This window comes from Asterias amurensis, chromosome 21, assembly GCF_032118995.1.
Source record: "Asterias amurensis chromosome 21, ASM3211899v1".
Taxonomy (NCBI): Eukaryota; Metazoa; Echinodermata; class Asteroidea; order Forcipulatida; family Asteriidae; genus Asterias; species Asterias amurensis.
The window spans coordinates 3,413,612-3,436,887 of NC_092668.1; the positions used below are offsets into that span (position 1 = coordinate 3,413,612).

General features: G+C 38.8%; 1 protein-coding gene across 1 annotated transcript; it reads right to left on the reverse strand.

Moving 5' to 3' along the window:
- Window positions 1–1,903: 1,903 nt before the first annotated feature.
- Window positions 1,904–22,990, reverse strand: LOC139952874 (steroid 17-alpha-hydroxylase/17,20 lyase-like). The gene is made up of 10 exons (XM_071952146.1): window positions 22,834–22,990; window positions 16,380–16,628; window positions 14,802–14,981; window positions 9,908–10,001; window positions 8,914–9,072; window positions 7,737–7,942; window positions 6,874–7,002; window positions 5,370–5,606; window positions 4,283–4,381; window positions 1,904–3,684 (listed from the first exon to the last, which is right to left on the reverse strand). The coding sequence occupies exons 2-10, from the start codon at window positions 16,594–16,596 to the stop codon at window positions 3,431–3,433; spliced, it is 1,575 nt and encodes a 524-aa protein (XP_071808247.1). The 5' UTR covers window positions 16,597–16,628; window positions 22,834–22,990; the 3' UTR covers window positions 1,904–3,430.
- Between the last annotated feature and the right edge of the window lie 286 nt (window positions 22,991–23,276).

Consider the following 23,276-nt stretch of genomic DNA (forward strand, 5'->3'; position numbering starts at 1 on the left):
TTATGGTATTTACATTTTTGAATAAATTCCAAAGGATACCCGCCCTTTAAAGGCAGTGGACACTATTGGTAATTGTCAAAGACTAGCCTTCTCACTTGATGTCTCTCAACATATGCATAAAATAACCAACCTGTGAAAATTTGAGCTCAATCGGTCGTCGAAGTTGCGAGATAATAATGAAAGAAAAAAACGCCCTTGTCACACGAAGTTGTGTGCTTTCTGATGCTTGATTTCGAGACCTCAAATTCTAAACTTGAGGTTTCGAAATCAAATTCGTGGAAAATTACTTCTTTCTCGAAAACTACAACACTTCAGAGGGAACCATTTCGCACAATGTTTTATACCATCAAACTCTCCCCATTACTCGTTTCCAAGTAAGGTTTTATGCCAATAACTATTTTGAGTAATTACCAATAGTGTCCACTGCCTCTAAGATCTTTCTTACATTGTAGAACAGTTGCTTCCCGACCCATACTATCATTGATTGTTTATAATAATCTAATGAACAATTGGGATTTGACAGGATGTTCGCTCTCGACCTTCGTTGTTGATGACGAAATGTTTGAAAAAGAAAAGAAAAAACACTTAAGTATTTTGTTATTTGAGTGAGAGTTTACTTCTGTCTCAAAAACTGCTTTACTTATCAGAGCGAGCTGTTTTTCAGACTGTTTTATACTATCAACAGCTCTGCATTGCTCGGTTACAAGTCAGTATTGAATTTGCTAACAATTTGAGTAATTACTAACAGTGTCCAGTGCCTTTAAATGCACATTGTAAGCTATGCAAGGTGAGCTTACATGTGTGGATCAACGAACACAGGTAAAGGTGACGTCCTGTGACAATCACTTTATTTTCCTTTGACACGAAAATTCCGCGAATGCCGTTGGATTTTCCAACAAAAGTAGGCACCCTCTCGAGGTCATCATGCGAGTTAAAAAAAAAGAACACCGAACAAAACATTCTAATACATTCTACAGTACACCACTCCAAAAACAAGACAGTAATTTTTGATGGGGAGGTAGTGCTTTCTGCTCTACCGGCCAGGCTTCGAATTGATGATACCCAAGCCTACATTCGTATATGGACTGTGAAAGGGGTAACCTTGTTCCAGCCCTAGGAGTAGGTGACAATAGCCTCTGGAAAAAATAATTGTAGCCCACACCTTGAAGTGGCCTTCAGGCCTTGTGTGTCAGGCGACTTGCATAACAAAAAAGAAAATATATATATTGTGAGCTGGTTGAGGGCTGCGCCTTCCATAAAAATTGATTTTTTTTCTACCCTGTCTTCTTCCACACTGCCTAAAAAATGATTGTCGGCTCATGATTGGTTATTAGAAATATTAGCCAGTGACCCGAAACCATACTGGCCTTAAGTTACTATGGGTCCCTCCACAGTTTTATGAACTGCCATGCTTTTTTGTTCTCATTATTTATCTGATAACTTCCAATTGACATTGTCTTTGATCCGGAAACTTTAGACTACATAATCTGATTGACTGATTGAAGGCGACACTGTACGTATTTTCATATAGTCATAATCGTTTAGACAAAGTAAAACAGAAACCCCCCAAAAAGGAAGAAGAAAAAAAAACGAAGAAAAAGAAAACTTCATTCTGTAAGTATTGGATTTCGATGTATATCTTTAGTAACATTCATACCCAGCAATAATTCATTCCCGATTAAACTACTTAGTTTATCTAGTTTACGCGCTTGTGGCAATGATTTGTTTCCAGATATAAGTTATACCATGAAGCCATTCAAAAATCCAAATTTAAGGTGGGTCAAATTTTTACAATTTTTGTTTAACATTGTCTAATCTGCATGTCACCAAAGTAAGTTTTGCTTTTACGTTGCTCATTGCGACCGTTTGTTTTAACTATTAAAATAGTTTTCACACACAAAAATACCTGATCAATATGAGATTTAATTTATTACAGCTCACTATGGCGCCTATGTACACTACTACACAAGATATCTTAGTTAACAAAACCGTCCTGCAAAACTGGACTAAAATTTACACATGGGTGTAATACACAAGACAAAATCAAAACTAACACCATAGACTTTAGGGTTTTGGTTTAAACAAGCCTTTCTGGCTTTGTTCTTGGTTTGTTCCGTTCCTGTTAAATATATATTTTTTTAATTTCATTTTCAGTTACTTTTTTGTTGATCTGCTCTGACTTGACTGTCTCTGAATCATCAAATTATTGTACTAAATTTTTTGACCAAAATGGGAATGAATGTTGATTAAATTGAATTGAACACCGAGGCATCTTGAGAAATTTAAGTGTAATATTAACACCCATGGTGTCAATTTTGAAATTTTTTGCAGATTTGTGTCCGATTGAAAAAATAAATAAATGTTGTTTGAGCTATGCTACGTTTAGATAAGTTTAAAATAGTTACTACTTGTGTGAGTGCATGCATTAATAGGTATCAAATTGGTTTGGGGTAAAAACCATTAGTAAATCTACTTTGCTAATATATTACATTCTTTGAGAACTAATCTTTCTGTTTTATTCTACTTATAAATTACTATTATTAACACATAAATAAATGACTCAATTGTCAATATACACTGCAACAACCGGGGTTCTCAACTGCCGTAAACTACCCGTCTCCTCTTAAAACTTTAACTCCTCTTAAGTCTCTTCTAACTTTCTTGAAAAAATCACACTGCAATCGACAAATGACTTATTCAGATTCACCTAACGATCAAATGTAACATACTCTAAATCATCTACACAAATCCATGGATATCTAAGCTTAGGTAAAGTTTGCGGTAGCACCATTTAATTTTTTTGTACGGACCTCTGGAAATGCCATCAGTAGCACCATGTGAAATTATTTTTTTGTACGTGTGAAATTATTTATTGTACGGACCTCTGGAAGTGCCATCCGACATATTGATATCCTGACATAATTATATCCGGATGCACTTCAGGAGCTCCGTACTTTTGAAATAGTGTTGGTTATGAAAAGAACCGGTGGTTGGCAACTCAACAGCAAACCACAATGTTACCGCAAACAGTTACTAATTACACTTAAACCGTGCACAGTTTCAAATCCTACTCATGGAACTAGTTAACAAAATCTCCATTATTTACGATATAAATATTCATGACATGTCAAGATTTGTATTAAACAAAAATAATATAATCTCCTACCTGAAGAAACAATCTTCAATATATTTATTGTCTAGCACCGTCAGTATAATAAACTTCCCAAAGTCTCACCAAGCGTTCTAACTCAGTCAAGTGGACTATCGACAAAGACATTTTATATAAAAAAACTCCCGCGTTTCCCCAAGCAGGATTTACTCAAACACGCGTAGCAGCGTGTACCTTTTACTTAAAGACAGTGAAATAATACTCAAATACTGCCAGCGTGTCATCGGGCCACACACTAATTGAGGATTTACAAAAATGACACTAATATCGCTTGTGCACAATGACTTTGAATGGTTTAGGAGAGCGCGCAGCCTGTATCTCTGGATTCTGAACGAGGAGCGACTGGTGTTCATTCTCCGGTACTTTGGTGAAGATGTACCTCTGGAAGAGCCAAGCGTAGACAAGATACATAATGGTTTCGCCCTGTGTCTTACCAAGGCATTGACGGTGGCCAATGCCGAAAGGCATGAAACTCTGAGAGTGTTTGATGTTGCCATCTTCCTTGATGAAACGCTCTGGAAAATAAACAAGTTGAACATTAAACAACAATGATGAAGATGATCTCAAGATACTGATTAAAACGTCAAATTTAATAGATTCAGTTTGCGGTAACACCGGTAGTGTATGTTTTGGATTATAACACCCCTTCAGAACCTAATCAGTGTACAAAGATGATAGATAGTCTGTTGGGGTGTTATAAAACAAATACCGACTCCTTTAACTCGAGCTATGGTTAAAACTCCGACTCCCTCGGTGATCCCCGGACCGTTCCATTGCGCCTCGTGAAAATAGTACGCTCCGGGGACCACCTCGGGAGTCGCAGTTTTAACCAAAGCAGTCAATATTTGTATACTATCTAATGGTGTGTAGATTGTTCTATGTAGTTCTTGTTATTTATTCTTCTATTTCAGTTTACTGGCATCATATTATATGAAACAATCTACCTCTAACTGAATATTTTTCGTCTTAGGTTTGGTATTTTCAATCAAACCAATATGAATGAATGTATGAATGAATGAAATTAATGAACCTTCCAGGAGTGTGTTCTGAATGTGTACCGACGTTTCGACCAGCCTGCCCTAATGGCCGTCAACCTTTCTCACGGGTTCTCACCTGGTTTGAACTTATAGGGTTCCTCAAAGTTCTTCTCGTCGAAATGGACAGCATACATGTTGTACAACACTGGCGTTCCCACAGGAATCTTGTAACCACCTATAAACAACAATTAGAAAGTTTGTTGAGAAAACAAGTCCGGAATATAGACGACCTATGTTTACATTCAAACCGCCCTCTATTGACAAAACACCATGTACGTCATGTTACGCCCCGGGCAAAAAGACCCGTAGTCATGGTAAGATTGCATACACTTTCTATTGCTGGCCCGGCTGCCAAAACACAAAGGTTTTGCCCGGCGGTATGCGCGCGAATCATGTTATGGTTTTCAAGTGACGTCAGAAGTCACATAGTCTATACACGTTCGTTTTCAAAAAGGTCTTAGCGGCAGGACTTCTGGGTTCCAGTATGAACCACAAACCTTTCTCTATCGACAGAGGGGGTAAATAGTTTTCTGTTCCCTTCCCCTGATAATTATAAGAACCGGATGTATGTTAAAATGGATTGCCAGTTCTGAAACTGTTGGGCATTATAAACCTTTCCAACGTTGATAAACTATTCTCAATGGTTGGCATGGATGGTGGCTGAATATTATTTTAGTATTACATTCAACAGTGGTATTTAACTGACGCTATGAACCATTTCAACACTTTCTGCTAACTGCCAACTAAACAAAATATTTGCCTTGATTGGTTGCTTTGATTTCAACAAAGCTGTGTAAAAAAATATTGTTACAAACAGTAGCCATCCGTTCGTGTTTTGCCGTAACGGCTTTCCATTGTTTTGCAACCGCGGTTGTAAAAAAAAAAACTCGGGCTGTGACGTTGCACTAAAGAAATGTCTAAAATAGCCATTTTGAAATTGTTATGACAATACTAAAACACTATGTGGTTTGGGTAAATTTCTCTGAATACATGGATATGTACCTATACCAAAAAGTGTATTTCTATAGTGTCCACCATTTCTCAAAAAAAGGGCTTAAGAAAGGTTTCATGAACTTTGCAACCATGTCCGTTCTTGAAAACTGGACGTTGCATGATGGTGCCATTTCCTTCCTCCATGCATGACCCCAACAGGAAGTACTTACGGAAATTGACGTCACAGGTTGCCTTCCTTGGAACACCAATGGGAGCAGCAGATGCGAATCTCAGTGCCTCCATGGCAACGGCCTCGACGTATTTCAAGGCGCTCCTGTCGCTCAGCGATGGCATACGGTGATGGCCAACAGCGCCCTCGACGACGTCAGCTACCTTCTCTTGAAGATGGGGGTTTTCAACCATGCAAGCCATTGCCCAGTAGCTTGAATGAGAGGTTCCAATGCCGCCTGTGGGTAAAAAATAATACTGACGTTAAAATGGCGTCTGTCACACCCAGTCTTTAGAAAGAATGTTGATAGGGTAAAAATGGATAAGGTGTCACTCGAATTCAAGTTATGGTGTTAAGTTATCGGAGTGTGGGTTCGATTGCCAGTCATGACACTCGGGTATAAAATGGGTACCTGCGAGTGTAGAGGTGGATATTGTGTACGCAAAACCCTTAAGATCGCCTCGGCAGCACAGAGCTGTGTACTCCTCAGGGAGCTGTGAACGATTTAATGGATTGTTATAAGCCCAGTGACCACAAGGTAATAATGGAAAACGCATTGATACAGTTATTTTAAAATACGAAAAATATTATAAGAACTAGTTATTAACATATAACCTAGACCCCATGTTAATTTCTATTGGAAAACCGTTTCATGAATAGAATGATTATTGGTGATGCCAAGTTGGGTATTTTTGTCATGGTCATTCTTAAAGGCCAAATATCTTTCAAAGGAAAAGGAATATCTGCAGCGGATTCCGACCACACCAAACCTCTTCCATAGGTCCTTGACACTTTCCGGTCATATGATACCACTCGTTTATAAATAAACACAGGAACAAACTTTTGCTTTATCATTGCTGAGCCAGCATGTACTCTCCGGTTATTGACCTATATACAGGCCTCAAAACAACCCACAGCAGCCACAGTAACTGCCGTGGTGCCCCGTGCGATTGATGTGGTGCCCCTTTGCAAAGTTTCAATACAAGATTTCCTCATAGAAGTGTCCCTTATCAGAAGAAAATCTGCTGTGCCCATCCGTCGATTTCACAAAACTCTTCCTATCTTAGGACTTAGAAGAGTTTTGTCCGTATCCAGAGACGTTTAAGACGCATTAAAACCATCCTATGTTAGGACTAGTTACTCATCCTAACTCGCAGTAGGATTAATCCTAGCGTTTCGTAAAATCAGCTGCTGGCCTGATATTTCACAGAGGCAACGAAGGCGATTGCCTCTATGCCCCCGTCCATTGCCTTAATCCCCTTGAAATGCTCTGGTAGAAATTTACAATTTAACTCAAGGGTGCCCTTTACCAAGAAGAAAATGCCTTGGTGCCCTTGCCCTTTCAAAAACGAAGCAACACAGTGCCCCTTCAAGGCCTGTTTATTTACTCATATGTTGCCCTTTACCTAGACGGAAATGCCTTAGTGCCCTTACCCTTTCAAAAAAACGAAGCAGCACAGTGCCCCTTCAAGAACGAAAACTAAGGCCTGTATATTTATACCTACCTCCAACGAGGACGTTTGCAATGGTCTGAGCCATGTGCGAATCCGAGAAGAAGTCCAGATCGCTCTCGCCGCTATCCTTCGCTTCTTTCTGTGACTTTATCAGCTCATCTATCATGTCTCGGATGTTCACTGTAATCAATCAAGGGTACGAGGTTGTTAAAGATCGATCACTATTTTGTTGCTTCTATAGAATACAGGTGTGTTATATAGAACCTATAGATTGGATTTTATCAACATAGTACTGAGATATAAAATGAGCAAAACTATCAAAACATAATTTCAGAAACTGGTTGCCTGTAAATTGTCCCTTGTGACATGGGCCTTTCCACCGAGCTAAATCCATTCACATTCGATTGTTCACATGATTTTCCTCGGGGATCGTGAGACGTTGTCTGAAAAATTACTCATGTGCTACCAAAGTGGTCCTGCAACTTGGTTGCCTCCAAGTTGCCTGTTAAAGTTGCCTCGTTGACAAAGACCTTACGTCTTTTTTACATGCAAGTCGCCTGGCACACAGGGCCTGCCAATTTAAGGTGTGGGCCACAATCACCTATTTTTTCAGGGGCCAATGTCACCTACTCCTGGGGCTGAAACAGTGTTCCCCATTCACAGTCCATATACGAATGTAGGCTTGGGTATCATCCATCAGAAGCCTGGCTGGTAGAGCTGGCAGCACTACCTTCCCAACTTTACGAAGCAATCATGGTTTTAAATGTCTTGCTTAAGGACACAAATGTCTTGACAGACAGGGACTCGAATCCACACTCTGCTGATCAGAAACATCAGAGCTTCAATCTGGTACTCTTAAAAGCTAGGCCGTGACACGCCAGATTATAGTCTTCGTGTCTTCAGATTATACTTACTTGGGTCGAAGGTCTCCTTATGACGTTGCACCTCTGCATTAATGAGGCCATTGAACTGGGCACTGACTGCCTTGATGAATTTCTTCTCTTTTCTTGAGACGTGTTTCATGAAGGCAAATACATCCACAGCCATGCGTTTACCAATCACAAGCATCGCTACATCACCAGGAATCAATCTCATCATCTGCTCGTGTATGTCGTCATTTCTGATTGGATGAAAATGTTTAAGTGAAAGTTAATAAATCTGCATAAAGTTCTCTAAACCCTTATGTTATTGGAAAATCTGAAAGTCTTCTTTGTGAAATGGGAAACTTCTGAGTAGGCACCAAGGCAAAGAGCAGGGCAACGGAGGACATGACCTCTTTGTAATTCCAGGCATGCTGGTTATGTGTGATGATGTGAAGGCTCCATTAAAGAAATGAGCTAGAATAAAACATCCTTTTCATCTGACAACTAACACCTGTTATTTTCATGTTATTCCTTTCTAAATATAGAACTTAAGGGGCAGTGCTGCCTGGAAGATCTGGGCCCAATTTTATAGAGCTGCTTAAGCACAAAATAAGCTTACCAGAATAAGGTTACCAGCCAAAATACCAAGTCACATGTACAATTTGTGACTGGCATCCTACTCACTATTGCTAAACAGAGATTTTTAAGCAGTATTTTCTGCTTAATTAGCTCTATAAAAATGGGCCATGATGGCAGCAAACGAGAATGTTGTGAGATGTGCCCAATCATTGCCAAGCATTTCAAACGTAGTCGATGACACTCAAAAGAAGCAGAACTTAGTGTTTAAGAATTACCGATTAAGAGAACAGCAGACCTCAAAGGTGAACAAAGAACTTGTGAAAATTTGAACTCAATCGGTCGTCGAAGTTGCGAGATAATAATGGAAGAAAAAACACCCTTGTCACACGAAGTTGTGTGCTTTCAGATGCTTGATTTCGAGACCTCAAATTCTAAACTTGAGGTCTCGAAATCAAATTCGTGGAAAATTACTTCTTTCTCGAAAACTACGTTTCTTTAGAGGGGGCCGTTTCTCACAATGTTTTATACTATCAACAGCTCTCCAAGTAAGTACAGTTTTTATGCCAACAATTATTTTGAGTAATTACCAATAGTGTCAAGTGTCTTTAATAACAACTGATTAAGAAAAATACTCGAAGGTTCAACTCACTCGTAACCGAATGATATATGGGTGAGGATACCGAGTATGGCGATATCAATTACTGCGGTTGCGTAGACCTCCTGGCCAATTCGCGCATCTAGATATTTCTCCAGTTCACCGAGACGTTCGTGTGCGATGGCTTCAAGTCTATTGCCTCCTGTAAAACTCCTAAACGTCATGAGAAGAAAAAGGAACCAGATAAGTTGAAGTCAACTTATCAACTCTGATTTCAACTAGACATTTATGTCTATAATGCAAATAAGCTACTCGAGATGACTCAAATCAAACTAATGGTACTTTCAAAAGAACAAGAATAACAATTTGAAACGATAACTATAACTATGTTTTTTATGTGCCGAGTAGAATATTGTCTTTACTAGTAGGATTCGAACCCCTACACTCGTTATTGCAAGTCCTGGGGTGGATTTCACAAAGGTAGTCCTAACTTAGGACTAGTCCTAGGCAATTCTAAGGGATAGGACTGGTCCTAAGTTAGGACCAGTAACTCATCCTAACTTAGGACTGGTCCTATCTCTTAGCATTGCCTAGGACTAGTCCTAAGAATAGGACTACCTTTGTGAAATCCACCCCACTGCAGTCTTACCACCGAACCAAGGTGACCACTTTAAAAATATACATATAAAACTGGATTTAAAAATGATAATTAAAATGTTTCTTGTTATCTGAGGATAATGTCTTTATTGGTATGATTCGAACCCTTAAATTCTGGATTGCAAGTACTTCAGTCTAACCACTGGACCTAGGTGACCACTTTCAAAAAATAACAGAATAAAACTTAGTTAAGAATGATAACTTGTGTTTCTTTCAGTCTAATATTGAATTGTCTTTATTGGTAGGATTCGAATCCATACACTCGTGATTGCAAGTCCTGCAGTCTAACCACTGGACCACGGCGACCACTTTCAAACAAACTTAAATAAAACTGAATTTAGAACGATAACTAAAATGTTTCTTGATAGTCTGAGACTGTCTTTGTTCTCACCTTAAAGACGAGGAGAAGAATTTTCGATGATGAACCCACTCCGGTGAGTAATCGGAGAAGGAAATGTCTTTGTAATTATCAGTGAGCGTCTCAGCTGGTGGTGAAAAAAAAAACATTTATTCATGTTAGGTCCGCCATTTTGTTTATGCAAGTTCGCCATAAACCAACCGTTGGTAACAGTCTTTATGGTTCCCGAAACACCAGTTTCTCATTACTTCCAGAACACCGCTCGTTCCGTAAATACATGTGCGCTCTTGCGTATGGGTGAAAATAAGCTTGCCCCACGCCCCCCCCCCCCCCCGACCCAGCGTAGTTTCATTTTCAACAACCCTGATATAGGAGGAACCAGGTCAGGTCAAAGACTCTGATGGCACAGTCACCATGGAAACAAATCTGTAGAAAAAGACTGACGCTACCAGTTTGATGAAATTGAATAGTTGACGTGGATTTCACAAAGAGTTAAAGGCAGTAGACACTATTGGTAACTGTCAAAGACTAGCCTCCAAAGTTCGTGTATCTCAACATATGCACAAAATAACAAACCTGTGAAAATTTGAGCTCAATCTGTCATCAAAGTTGCGAGATAATAGGGAAAGAAGAAAACACCCTTGTCACACGAATGTTGTGTGCGTTTAGATGGTTCATTTCGGACCTCAAGTTCTAAATCTGAGGTCTCGAAATCAAATTCGTGGAAATTTACTTCTTTCTCGAAAAATATAGCACTTCACAATGTGTTATACCATCAACCTCTCCCCATTACTCGTCACCAAGAAAGGTTTTTTTTTACCAATAGTGTAATAGTGTCCACTGCCTTTAAGTATAGTCTATCTCGAGTTAAGACGAGTTATTTGTCCTAACTAAGGACTGGGCACACGTTTTGTTTATCTCCTAGGACTAGTCCTAAGTCCTAAGTTAGGACTAGTCCTACCTCTTTGTGAAATCGACCCCTCTTGCCGCAGCTGCTGGTCTTACCGAAAACTAATAAATCTTGCGGGCTTAATGAAACAGAATGATCTTATGTGACAAATGAATGCCAAACTGGTGAAATTTAATTATTCCTTTTGACTGTGAATGCTGATTCAACGGAGCGTTCATTTTGAAACGCAATTGAACGAACAAGGTGTTAAAATGGGTGAATTCTTGTTGAAATCGGTCGGTAAAACCTGCAATAAAGATTCCCACATTGATATGTACACTCATAAGTGACTAATTTATGTAAATAGTAGACATTTGTTATTGATGACGAAGCGGTGGTGGCCATTTCTTGACTTATGTTTACTCATTTTTGACCGTTGTTTGTTATGCGGAGAGCGATGACTGTAGTGTAAAAGGAATCGTTTGAATAGATCTTACTGTGTGTGCCCATTTTCAATCAAAGCCAACACAACCATCGTGGTAAAAGCCTGAACACCTTTGTTAAGATGGCACACAACACATCCTTTAACCTTGACACCAATACTATTCGTTGGTGTGATTTTGGAAGTTTTTATTTTAATAGCATATCCACTTTTGAACGAACACGGCCTTGTGGACACAAGGTGCTGGACAATGTTTGTAATACAGTATTGTCAAAAGCCATTTTCACACGACAAAGTCATACTAGGGTCCTTGGTCTCTCCGGTGGCAGTTGTCTTGACCAAGGAAGTTGGTCAAACTCAAACAGGACCTTTCACACGGCGCAGAAACCAACGTCCCATGTCTCAGAACATTCGTCTTTTGTGGTGCTAAAGGTCAACATTGAAAACTTGCTCTCACAGTTGGTGTATCTCAACCATGATCTCAACATATGCATAAAATAACAAACCTGTGAAAATTTAAGCTCAATCGGTCCTCGAACTTGCGAGATAACAATGAAAGAAAAAAACCTTGTCACATGAAGTTGCGTGCGTTTAGATGGTTGATTTCGAGACCTCAAGTTCTAAATCTGAGGTCTCGAAATCAAATTCGTGGAAAAATACTTCTTTCCCCAAAACTATGGCACTTCAGAGGAAGCCGTTTCGCACAATGTTTTATACCATCAACCGCTCCCCATTACTCGTCACCAAGAAAGGTTTTATGCTAATAATTATTTTGAGTAATTACAATAAGTGTCGTCCACTGCCTTTAATAGCATGTCCACTTTTGAACGAACACGGCCTTGTGGACACAAGGTGCTGGACAAGGCACCGGTAATACAGTATTGTCAAAGACCACCGAGTGTTCTCACTTGGTGTATCCCAACATACGCATAAAATAACAAAATGTGACAAGTTCCTGAATAGACCCTTAATTTAAATCAATGTAAATTGAAATCTGAAATCTCTAATCGGTAGTCGTTCAGTAAACCATCGTGGGACTGTAATATGGAGGTAGTGGTAGCACACACTGAACACTATTTGAATTACTCAAAATACTTGTTAGCATAAAATCTTACTTGGTAACGAGCAATTAGGGGCTGTTGATAGTATAAAACAAAGTGAGAAACGGCTTCATCTGAAGTTATTTGTTTTTTGAGAAATAGGTAACTTCTCACTCAAACAATAAAATACTTTAGGCCTAAGCCATTTTAGGCATCTGAAACGAGTTTGTGCAAACAGGGTGTTATTATTTCATAATTTTTTGCAATTTCGAGTCAATTTTTACAGGTTTGTTGTTGTATGCATTATGGTATTATGTTGAGATACTGTACATCAAGTTGGAAGACTGGTCTTTGATAATTACCATAGGTGTCCAGTGCCTTTAAAAAATCAATATAAAAACTGCATGAGCTGTTCCTGTATCAACAACTACTTCCTCAGATTGTCAATCTCAACAATGGGTGACATTCCACAACACTACTGGGTGACATACTACAGTGACATAAAAGACTATAAACTTAATCCAATACGTCGCAGTTTAAACAACAGACAAAGGGTCATTTCCACCCTAGATAGATGTAAAGGCACTGGACACCTTTGGTAATCGTCAAATTTCCCACTTGGTATACATCCCAACATAAATGCATAAAATAACAAACCTGTAAACCTTTAGGCCCGGTCACACAGGCCCCGATAACGAGAACGAAAACGATAACGATGAGTGAGCGTGGGCGTATTCTGCTTGGAGCAATTCAACCAATCGCGAGTGTGCATTTTTATCGTTATCGTTTTCAATCGTTATCGGGGCCCTTGTGACCGGGCTTTTAGGCTCATTGGTCTACGAAGTTGCACGAGTATATAATAATGAAAGAAAAAAAAATAACCTTGTTGCACAACACTTTGTGATTTCAGTTGACGAGGGCCTAAAAAGGCTTCAACTGAAGTATTTTATTATTTGAGTGAGAAATTACCTCTTTCGCAAAAACTACTTTACTTCAGAGGAGTTACCAAAGTAAGTTGTTATGCTTTAACAATTCTTTAGAGTTTGTCAATAGTGTAAAGTGCACTTAAACCTTGAGTGGATAGAGGTGCTTGATTAGACAAAACGTAATCTACAGGAAATTAACAACCATGGCCTCCCCATAAACTTTCCATTTGTTGAAATGCTCGACAAAGGAAATGTCTTGATTCGCATGGAAAGTGTTTTGGAAAGGTCAACCCGGACATTCCGCATCTTTTGATGCGAATCTTTTTCGTATTTAAATACATGGTAAATAAATAACAACAAAAAACATCATTGTCTGTGAAATATTCTCCTCTGATATGAAGTCATATTCAAGAAAACTGTTTTTGAAACCTGACAAAAACACGAAATAGCTCATTATTTTTGGTTCGAGAAAATTGTATTGGAAACCTTGCAAAAAAAAAACCGTACAAAACTAATTTTGTTTCAAGAAAACTGTATTCGAAACCTTACAAAAAAAACGCAATAGTTCAATTTGGTTCCCAACTTTATTGGTTGTATCTTACAACCAAAGTTAAGAACAATTTGCTAAGCTTGCGTGCATGGTTTAACCGTTTTCTCTTGGCTCACACAACGGTTTCACACCAAAATATCCCTCGCTTACTATTTCATGATTGGGCCTACATGTATATGGTTTGATGACACAAAAAAGAAAAACACTGTCTGCGAGACTGCCTTTATTTTGGTAAGCTCTACAAATCATGGATAATACCTTTTAATAAAAGGAGTGCGGAAACTCATTGAAAGTTGAATAGAGCTATGAATGCGGAAATCTCACTTGATTTCATATATGGTTAATGACACAAAACATTAACACTGTCTAAGAGACCTCGACTAATTTTGTGAGCTGGATAATACACTGTAAAATGCGGAAAACAATTTCAATAGAGCTAGAATACGGAAAACTCTCTTGAATTAATGTACGCCTATCGGTTGATGACAACATTTAGAACAACATCTGCTCTAGAAATCAAGTATAATACCTTCAAAGGCTGTACACTTTTGGTAATTTTACTCAAAATAATTATCAGCATAAAAAGTTACTTGGTAACGAGTAATGAAGAGCTGTTGATGGTAAAAAACATTGTGATAAAACGGCTCCCTCTGAAGTGGTAAACGTAGTTTTGGAGATAGAGGTTATTTCTCACTCGAATGTAAAGACCTCAGGCTTGAACCACTTTAAAGGCCTCTGAAACCACACAATATTATATGCAAAAGGGATGTTTTCCCCTCATTATTCTGTTGACAAATTGAGCCAAAATGTTCACAGGTTTGTTTTTGTTTTTGTTTAGGCATATTATGTTGGGACACGTCAAGTGAGAATACTTGTCTTTGACAATTATCAAAAGTGTCCGGGGCCGATTTCACAAAGAGCTAAGATTGAACTTATAACTGCAAATCAATCGTAGTTGCCAAGTAAAGTGTGATGTCACAATACAAGAAATCACTATGGGATTAGTTTTATTGCTTTGTGAAAATCGGCCCCTGTGCCTAAACTCACTTGAAAAGATCTAAAATGCTTTTAAAAACTTACTTGAGTAGAGACTAGGCCTGCCGGCAAACTCCTCGCTAAAATCCAAGAAGGCTTCTCTGATTGTCTCTGTTGAGTTCAGGACTAGAAACCATTCATCACCAAGCTTCAATGAGTAGATTTCACCATGCTTCTTGGCTAGCTCTGTACATGTTACGTAAGGTGTGTCGGTGCTGGCCAAAACTGTCGACGCAAAACAAAAAGTTGAATGAATGAAGATGTTGATATGTGCAAAATATAATACAACACTCTTGATACTGTCTTGATACTTGATGAAGTAATCCCTTTACAGCTGGTAAAAGCTAAACTGGTATGATGTGCCGTGCAAGACGCCGTAATAAAAGTGAAGAACTAGACAAGTTGAACAATATATATACACTGTACATTGGAGGGGGAAACTAAAGGAATCTGTAGAAGTATAATTTTAGAGTTTAAAAGTTTTAAAGTTTAAAAGGTAGGGTCATAGATTCGTAAATACTCCAATAATTAATTACCATAAAAACTTTCTTAATGACCATAACAAAGTACAGCAGCTGTTGATATTGTCAACTATTTTGTTCGGAAATTTTTTCACCCAAAAACTTTTGAATCTAAACACGATTCATGCATGAATTGTGTGAAAATGCTGCGACAATTTCAGCAGAAATTTGTACAGAATGACCTTTTATTGTATCTTATTTTTAGGTTTATTTGTAAATCACCATTTATACGTTGATCACAACTATGTATGACCATATACCTCCAAGTGAAGTTAGATTTATTTTCTATAATCAAAAAGCAATTTGGAAAAGGTTGAATGACCGTATTATACTGGTTGAACTATTGCCTCAGTAGTTATCCACAATTCCAATAAAGTTCGGGCTCTTTTCTCAACAAATGTCATGGTTCATGTCCCCCCTTTAGTAAATTTGTTCTTTGTTCAACCCACAATTATTTCATTCCCCGAGTCAAAATTTTGACTCCACAAAAAATGGCCGACCTTGTAAGTTCACGCAAAACAGAAAACCGTCCAATGTCGAGGCATACTTGCCCTTAAAAGACCAACTCGCCCGATCCAAGGCAACGAGTTCCTTTCTGAAAAATGTAGTCTTGCTGCAAGACGATAGTTATGTGCGCGGCGAGTAGGAGCTAGCTGGAGATCGCGATAGTTGAGTGATAATGTAAATAGCAACGCCTTGCACCAAGACTACATTTTTCAAAACGTAGTAGGAACGAGTTCGGTGTGATTGGGGTATTATAGACCTTTAGCACGGTGTTGCCATCTTGATTTTACTCCATTGTAACCAAACTAAAGGCCGTGTCCGAAACGGCGACTTCGGCTACAGCTACAGCTAGATCGCGCGCGTCTGCCTATTCTTCAACACTGGTAGACGCGCTGATCTAGACATAGCTGTAGCCGAAGTCGTCGTTTCGGACACGGCCTAAGGCTGGACGAAATAATAGCCTGGTGCCATGTTTGCGCAATGAATGTTAGCATTCATTACTGTAACATGTATATGGAAACAGGGAACATGATCAAGATGGTGACAGCGTGGTAAAGGATTTTAGAAAGAGTTTGGTGAACTCGACGGTTGAACTTACTTGGGATGTTTCCAAGGAGAGGTACCCTGTGGGGTCCTCCTGGAAAGTTAGGGAGTCTCCTGTGATGATGATGGTGCCGATGATGCGGATGCTGATGGGTCATCGAGATGACCACAGCAATCAGACAGATTGTGCTGAAGACGAGAGCAAGGGTTGTTCCGGACAACACTGTTGCTCCGGCCATTGCGGCCGTTGCCGCCGCTGTGACGATGACCATGGTTTATAGATCCGCTTTCTTTTAACAGTTTCCTGATATAATGAGAACAACCGTGGAGATAACAAAAATCCAATAAAAGTTTGAAGACACTGGGGTGGATTTCACAAAGAGTTAGGACTAGTCTTATCTCGAGTTCGGACCAGTTACTCGTCCTAACTTAGGACTATCCATGCAATATGTATATCTCCTAGGACTAGTCCTAAGTTAGGACTAGTCCTAACTCTTTGTGAAATCGACCCCTGGACACCTTTGGTGCTAGTCAAAAACCAGCATTCTCACCTTGTGTTTCCCAACATTGCATAAAATAATAAACCCGTGGAAATGTTTGCTCAATTAGTCATCGAATATGCATATGAGAATGATGAAATAAAAACACCCTTGTAGTACAAGTTTGTGTGCTTTCAGATGAGTAATAAAGGTCTTCAGCTGAAATCTTTTATTATTTTGAGTGAGAAATTACCTCTTTCTTAAAGACCAAGTTACTTCAGAGGGAGTCGTTTGTCACAACAGTTTGTACTATGACCAGCTCTCCATTTATCGTTTGATTTTATGCTATAACAACTATTTTGAGTAATTGCCAATGGTATCAGTGCCTTTTGAGTAGTCCCGACTGGTTTTCTAACTCCGCACAGGTAGTAATTAAAAGGCACGACAGTTCTTTTCAGAACTTAGAAGTCTCCCAAATTCAGAAAATCTACTCCGCTGTTGTATAGTAGTAATAGAGAAAACAGTTCTCTATGGAACAAACTCCACATGGCAAATAGATACACACACGGCGTTACCGCAAACCAATTAAATGCCGTAAAGTGGTTTCGAAACTTTTTTTTAAAGTTCAAGTGTGCTCAACTACAATTATCGTTCTCCCGGTGAATGAGTCTCACAGGACTGGTAAGGATAAAAAATACGTCATTGTAATACTTTGCTTAAGTCAGAAGTTTTTCCACGGGCGGAAATAAAAGATCGGCAAGGTCAATGGAAACGGAGATACCATAGGCCTGTATATAATACATTATGTACAATACAAACGGACATGAATGGCACCTACAAAGTAGGCTGTTACCTTTAAATATACCTTAAAGTATTTATACCTTAGGTTTTTGGAATTGTTTGAACATTTCGTACACTGTAGATCCATTATACTACCTATCTAGATACAACAAAATGAGTAAGTGAACACATTGTTTTCGAAAGGTCGCCATTTGGAGATATCGCCGAAAATCAATATAGAAATACAAAAAACGCGAGACAAGTTAATACTGACAGTAACGCACGTCAGGTTCAAATTTTGGGGCATTACTACTGGTGTCTTTTTGCGAACCACATGGTTGGAAGTGACATGTTTTCTCAACATTCGCAGGCTGCTTTGTAGACTCCTGAAGAAAATTGTTTTCATTGTCATTAACTTTAAGATTATTTTATCAAACGCCACCACCCCTTAAAGACAGTGGTCACTATTGGTAATTGTCAAAGGCTAGTGTTCTCACTTGGTGTATATCAAAATATGCAAAAAATAACATACCTGTGACCATTTTTGCTCAATCGGTCGTCGAAGTTGCGAGACAACAATGGAAGAAAAAACACCCTTGTCACACGGAGTTGTGTGCTTTCAGATGCTTGATTTCGATACCTCAAGTTCTAAACTTGAGGTCTCAAAATCAAATTCGTGGAAAATTACTTCTTTCTCCAAAACTACTCCACTTCAGAGGGAGCCGTTTCTCACAATGTTTTACACTACCAACCTCTCCCCATTACTCGTTACCAAGACAGGTTTCGTGCTAATAATTATTTGAGTAATTACCAATAGTGTCCACTGCCTTTAACTTTAATAGTATTTTATCAAACGTTTACCCTCCCTTAAACTGTCTGTGCTCGATGGGAAATCATCACAGACAAAAAGGCGGCAATTCGCAGAACCCATATTAGCCATAATTTGAATCATAAGTGAAGTTGCACAAGTCTGCCAAACAAAATCCAGTAATTTTTGGCGGCATCTCTTATCGTCATGGTGAAAGGCTTTTGGGAAATCATGGGGAAATCATCACAGACAAAAAGGCTACAATTCGCGGAACCCGTATTAGCCATAATTTGAATCGTAAGTGAAGTTGCACAAGTCTGCCAAACAAAATTCAGTAATTTTTGGCGGTATCTCTTATCGTCATGGTGAAACGCTTTTGTAACACCATGGAGGAAGAAACAAGGACACATGTGGACCCCTCACAGTTTCTGGCAGTTAAACAATTAAACTATGTCTCCCACCCACCCACTTCATGTGTCATGAAACTTACACCAGTCAGCTGGTCTGCTCGGAATCTGCACGTAGGTTTTGAGGATTTTGAGCGCCACTTTGTGAATCACTGAACAACTTTTTGTCAAAGACCATGTATTCTAATTTGGGGTATCACAACATATGCATAAAATAATAAACCTGTGAAAAGTTTGACTCAATTATTGCTCATCGAAGTCTCAGGAGAATAATGAAAGAAAATTAGAAAACAACACATTTGTTGTTCACAAACTTGTGCGTTTTCATCAGGCATAATAAACGACTTTCAGGGCTGAAGTCGTGTATTATTTGCGTGAGAAATTATACGTCTTTCTCAAAAACTACGTTACATGAGAGGGGGCGTTGTTATACTATCAACAGCTCTCCATTGCTCGCTACCAAGTCAGTTTTTATTTTATTTTGAGTGAATACCAAGTGTCATGTTCTTTACCTTTAAACCAAGCCGCACCACAACGCACTTTTAGGTCATGAAACTTGTGTCAGTCGGCCCTTGTCTGCCCAGAATCATGCACGTAGTTTGGTTTCGAGGGTTGTCATTGCCGCATTATAAACGACATCTGCACGATGAAACTAAACTAAGTTTTAAAGGAACACGTTGCCTTGGATCGGTCGAGTTGGTCTATTAAAAGCGTTTGTAACCGTTTTTATAAAATGCATATGGTTGGAAAGATGATGTAAACGTAGAATACAATGATCTACACAAATATGCCTCGAAATTGTGTGGCTTTCTTTTTACCTCGTCCAATAACACGGCTGGCCATTTATGGGAGTCAAAATTTTGACTCCCATAAATGGCTGACCGTGATAATTCGCGACGTAAAAAGTAAACCGTGCAATTTTTAGTGATACTTGTGTGGATCATTATATTCTACTTTTAAAACATCTTTCTAACCATATATATTTCATAATAAACGTTTTCAAACGCTTTTTACAGACCAACTCGTCCGATCCAAGGCAACCTGTTCCTTTAACGGCAATGGAAACTGTTGGTAATTACTCAATATTATATTGCTGTGTTTGCATAAAAACTAACTGGTGGTGATAGTATACTACAACATTGTTAGAAACGGCTCCCTCTGAAGTAACGTAGTTATTGAGAAAGGTACTTTCTCACTCAAACAATAAAATACTTCAGCAGACCAGCGGCCGATTTCACGAAACACTAGGATTTATCCTATCTCGAATTCTAACTAAGAATGGGTTCAATGCGTCCTACGTCTTCAGATAGGGAACTTAACTCGTCCCAAGTCCTAAGATCAATCCTAAGTTAGGTTGAGTTTGATGAAATCGACGGCTGAAGCCTTTTAAAGCACACAATTCAATTGTGCATTAAGGTTTTTTTCCGCATTCTATATTATTCTCTTGCAACTTCGATGACCAAATGAGCCAAAATTTTCACAGATTTGTTATTTTATGCATATGTTGGGATACACCTGCATGTGAGAATACCGGTCTTTGACAACTATATACCAAAGGTGTTCAGTGCCTATAAAGATACCAGGAAACAGCTAAAATACAAGGACTTACGAGTAAAGTTTAATCAGTGTTTATTTAGCTTGGAAAACAACACAAACAGTAGGATGTAGGATAAAGGGTTACGATTATCACAACAAGTGTCCATTACTCTAACAAAAATAATTATACTGACTGGTCTTTTTAAAAGCAACCCCAATTGCTTACCAGCCGAAACACATCGAGCCACCACCACCGAGGCGTGGAGATAACAGAACTGGCTCTTGTGCGTCAACTATTCCAAGTATGTCACGAACTGTCATAAAATATCTTGCCTTTTATTGGGAAAGAAGCTCGCTATACAGTGACAAACCTCACCTGCGTTCTTGTGTTTCTTTTGTTTACATTAAAAGATATAGGTCTTGAAGATTGCTTGCTATCAGGTGTGGTTATAGGGGCCAAAAATGTGGGGGGGGGGCTCAGTTTTATTTGCCAAAAATCTAAGATGTCATTTAAAACGAAGGTTTACACTTGGTAATCACTCTTAAAGGCAGTGGACACTTTTGGTAATTGTCAAAAACTAGCCTTCACAGTTGGTGTATCTCAACATACATGCATAAAATAACAAACCTGTTAAAATTTGAGCTCAATCGGTCATCGAAGTTGCGAGATATTAATGAAAGAAAAAAACACCCTTGTCACACGAAGTTGTGTGCGTTTAGCTGGTTGATTTCGAGACCTCATGTTCTAAATCTGAGGTCTCGAAATCAAATTCGTGAAAAATCACTTCTTTCTCGAAAACTATTGCACTTCAGAGGGAGCCGTTTCTCACAATGTTACCATCAACCTCTCCCCATTACTCATCACCAAGAAAGGTTCTATGCTAATAATTATTTTGAGTAATTACCAATAGTGTCCACTGCCTTTAAATGAATGGCTTTAAAAAAATTACTTGAATTGTTAGAAGTACAGCAGCTTTCGAAAGAGAGCATTATTTTTGAGAATTATTTCACTTCCAAGTATGTTGATAATGTTGAAAAGTTTTTTTTAAAATTCTTCCAAGAAATTAAAACTTCTCGGTGTCTTGAAAGATTGACAGCAGGGGAGTCAGACCATCAAAACAAAGGCAACTACAAAACTTAAGAGCGTCTTAAAACATAAGTTTTTATAAAGATATTGATCTAAGAATCTCAGATCGAACCTCGAGGAAACATTTTTCACTTTCCAAATCCTAGAAAATGTCTCCGTGTAAAAGTTTTTGGGGAAGATTTCCGTCCACCACATTTTCACCCACTTTTACCAAAATGAATATCTTAATAAGGTAAATTAGATACTACATAACGAATGAAAAACTGGTGGCAGGATACGGAAACTTTTCCAAAGGGGGTATTGATATACGTCGTGCATCAAATGCTGTCTTTTTGTGCAGCTCCACTAGTCTATGGTTTTACCACAGATATAGGTTTTTAGTATCCAAGGTCTTACACAGACATCCCAGTATGCATTGATGTCACAGGTGTCAACTTTTGGTGGTACACGAAGGACCTTGCAAGCCTTGTGCATTCCTCGATGTCCTTCGGTTAGGTTTATGCCCTATGGTGGTCTCACATTGTATTACCGCACAGTAATCCAACACTATAAAATGGGTTCTTTGGTATTACGGTATAATATTACACTGCACTAACTTCCATTGCTGTTGTGTGTGTGCTCGAGGTATTACAAAAGTGTACTTATTCATCCATTATGCATCGATGACAAGCCAAATAATGACACATAATAACTTGTATATTAATGCAATATCTACAACAATTTCATACTCACAACAGCCATGTACTACAAATAATTTGAAAACAAACTAAGTCGGTGTTGATGTACATATGTATGTTGAGTGTGGTATCATTGAAGTACGATCGCGCGTAGTAGACCTACTCTAATCCTCTACCTTTTATTCGTTTTGACCGTAGTAAGATTTATAATGGCTCCACTTGTTTGTTACGCATGCGGATAACTTTCCGTATTGCGCCACCACTTTTCCCCTCATTTTTACAAAAAGGGATATCTCTTTGAGGTAAATTAGATACTATATTATTTCATATCGAATGAAAAAGTGGTGGCGCCATACGGAAACTTTCCCGTACTCACCAGCCTTGCCAACACCATAGTTGAAAACAATTAGGGTCGGTGCTCAGTGTAGATGAATGTTGTGTGTATTAGTGTATTTGAAATCATTGAAGAAGTATAATCGCAGACGAAGTAATTAACCAACTTTTCACCATTCTACCTCCATGTTATAACTAACAAATAATACCACAATCATTGGTCCTAATTTGTGAAAAAGGGGCGGCATCTTTTTCCTGCATGCAGTGTAACCTTTAAAAAAAATGGGCCTACATGCATGGGCTTTGTTTTCATTCATCACTTAACTGGACAGGCAACATTCATGAACATTCCTATAAACATAAGTCACAAAAGAATTCCAAGTAAAGTAGCTATTTACTTACGGTTTAAATCTTTGAATTCACACACAGAGAGTGGTAGATTTCTATGACTGCTGTCTCACGAGAAGTGTAGCTGTATGGCTGTTATGTCCCGTTCTGTTCCAGCTGGAAGCTTTTATACGAATTTGGTATACACGGTGACATACTCGCTGTCTAAACCATGTGCCTCTCGCACTGCGGCGGATTCGCTGTGTTGTTCTTAAGGAACCACCACGCTTCGGTGACCCGCAGGTGGAGAATGCTGTAATGTGCATCGTGGGGGGTTGGGTGGTGACATGAGGCGGATTTGGTTTTGAATGAAACATGTGTCATCCATACACATCGTGGTCCTTTCAGTAAATGTTACAGGATACACTGTCTCATGGTTTCATCATGTTTATTTTAAAGTCACTTGACACCTTTGATGATAATTCTGTCAAAAACTAGTACTCTCACGTATTCAAACA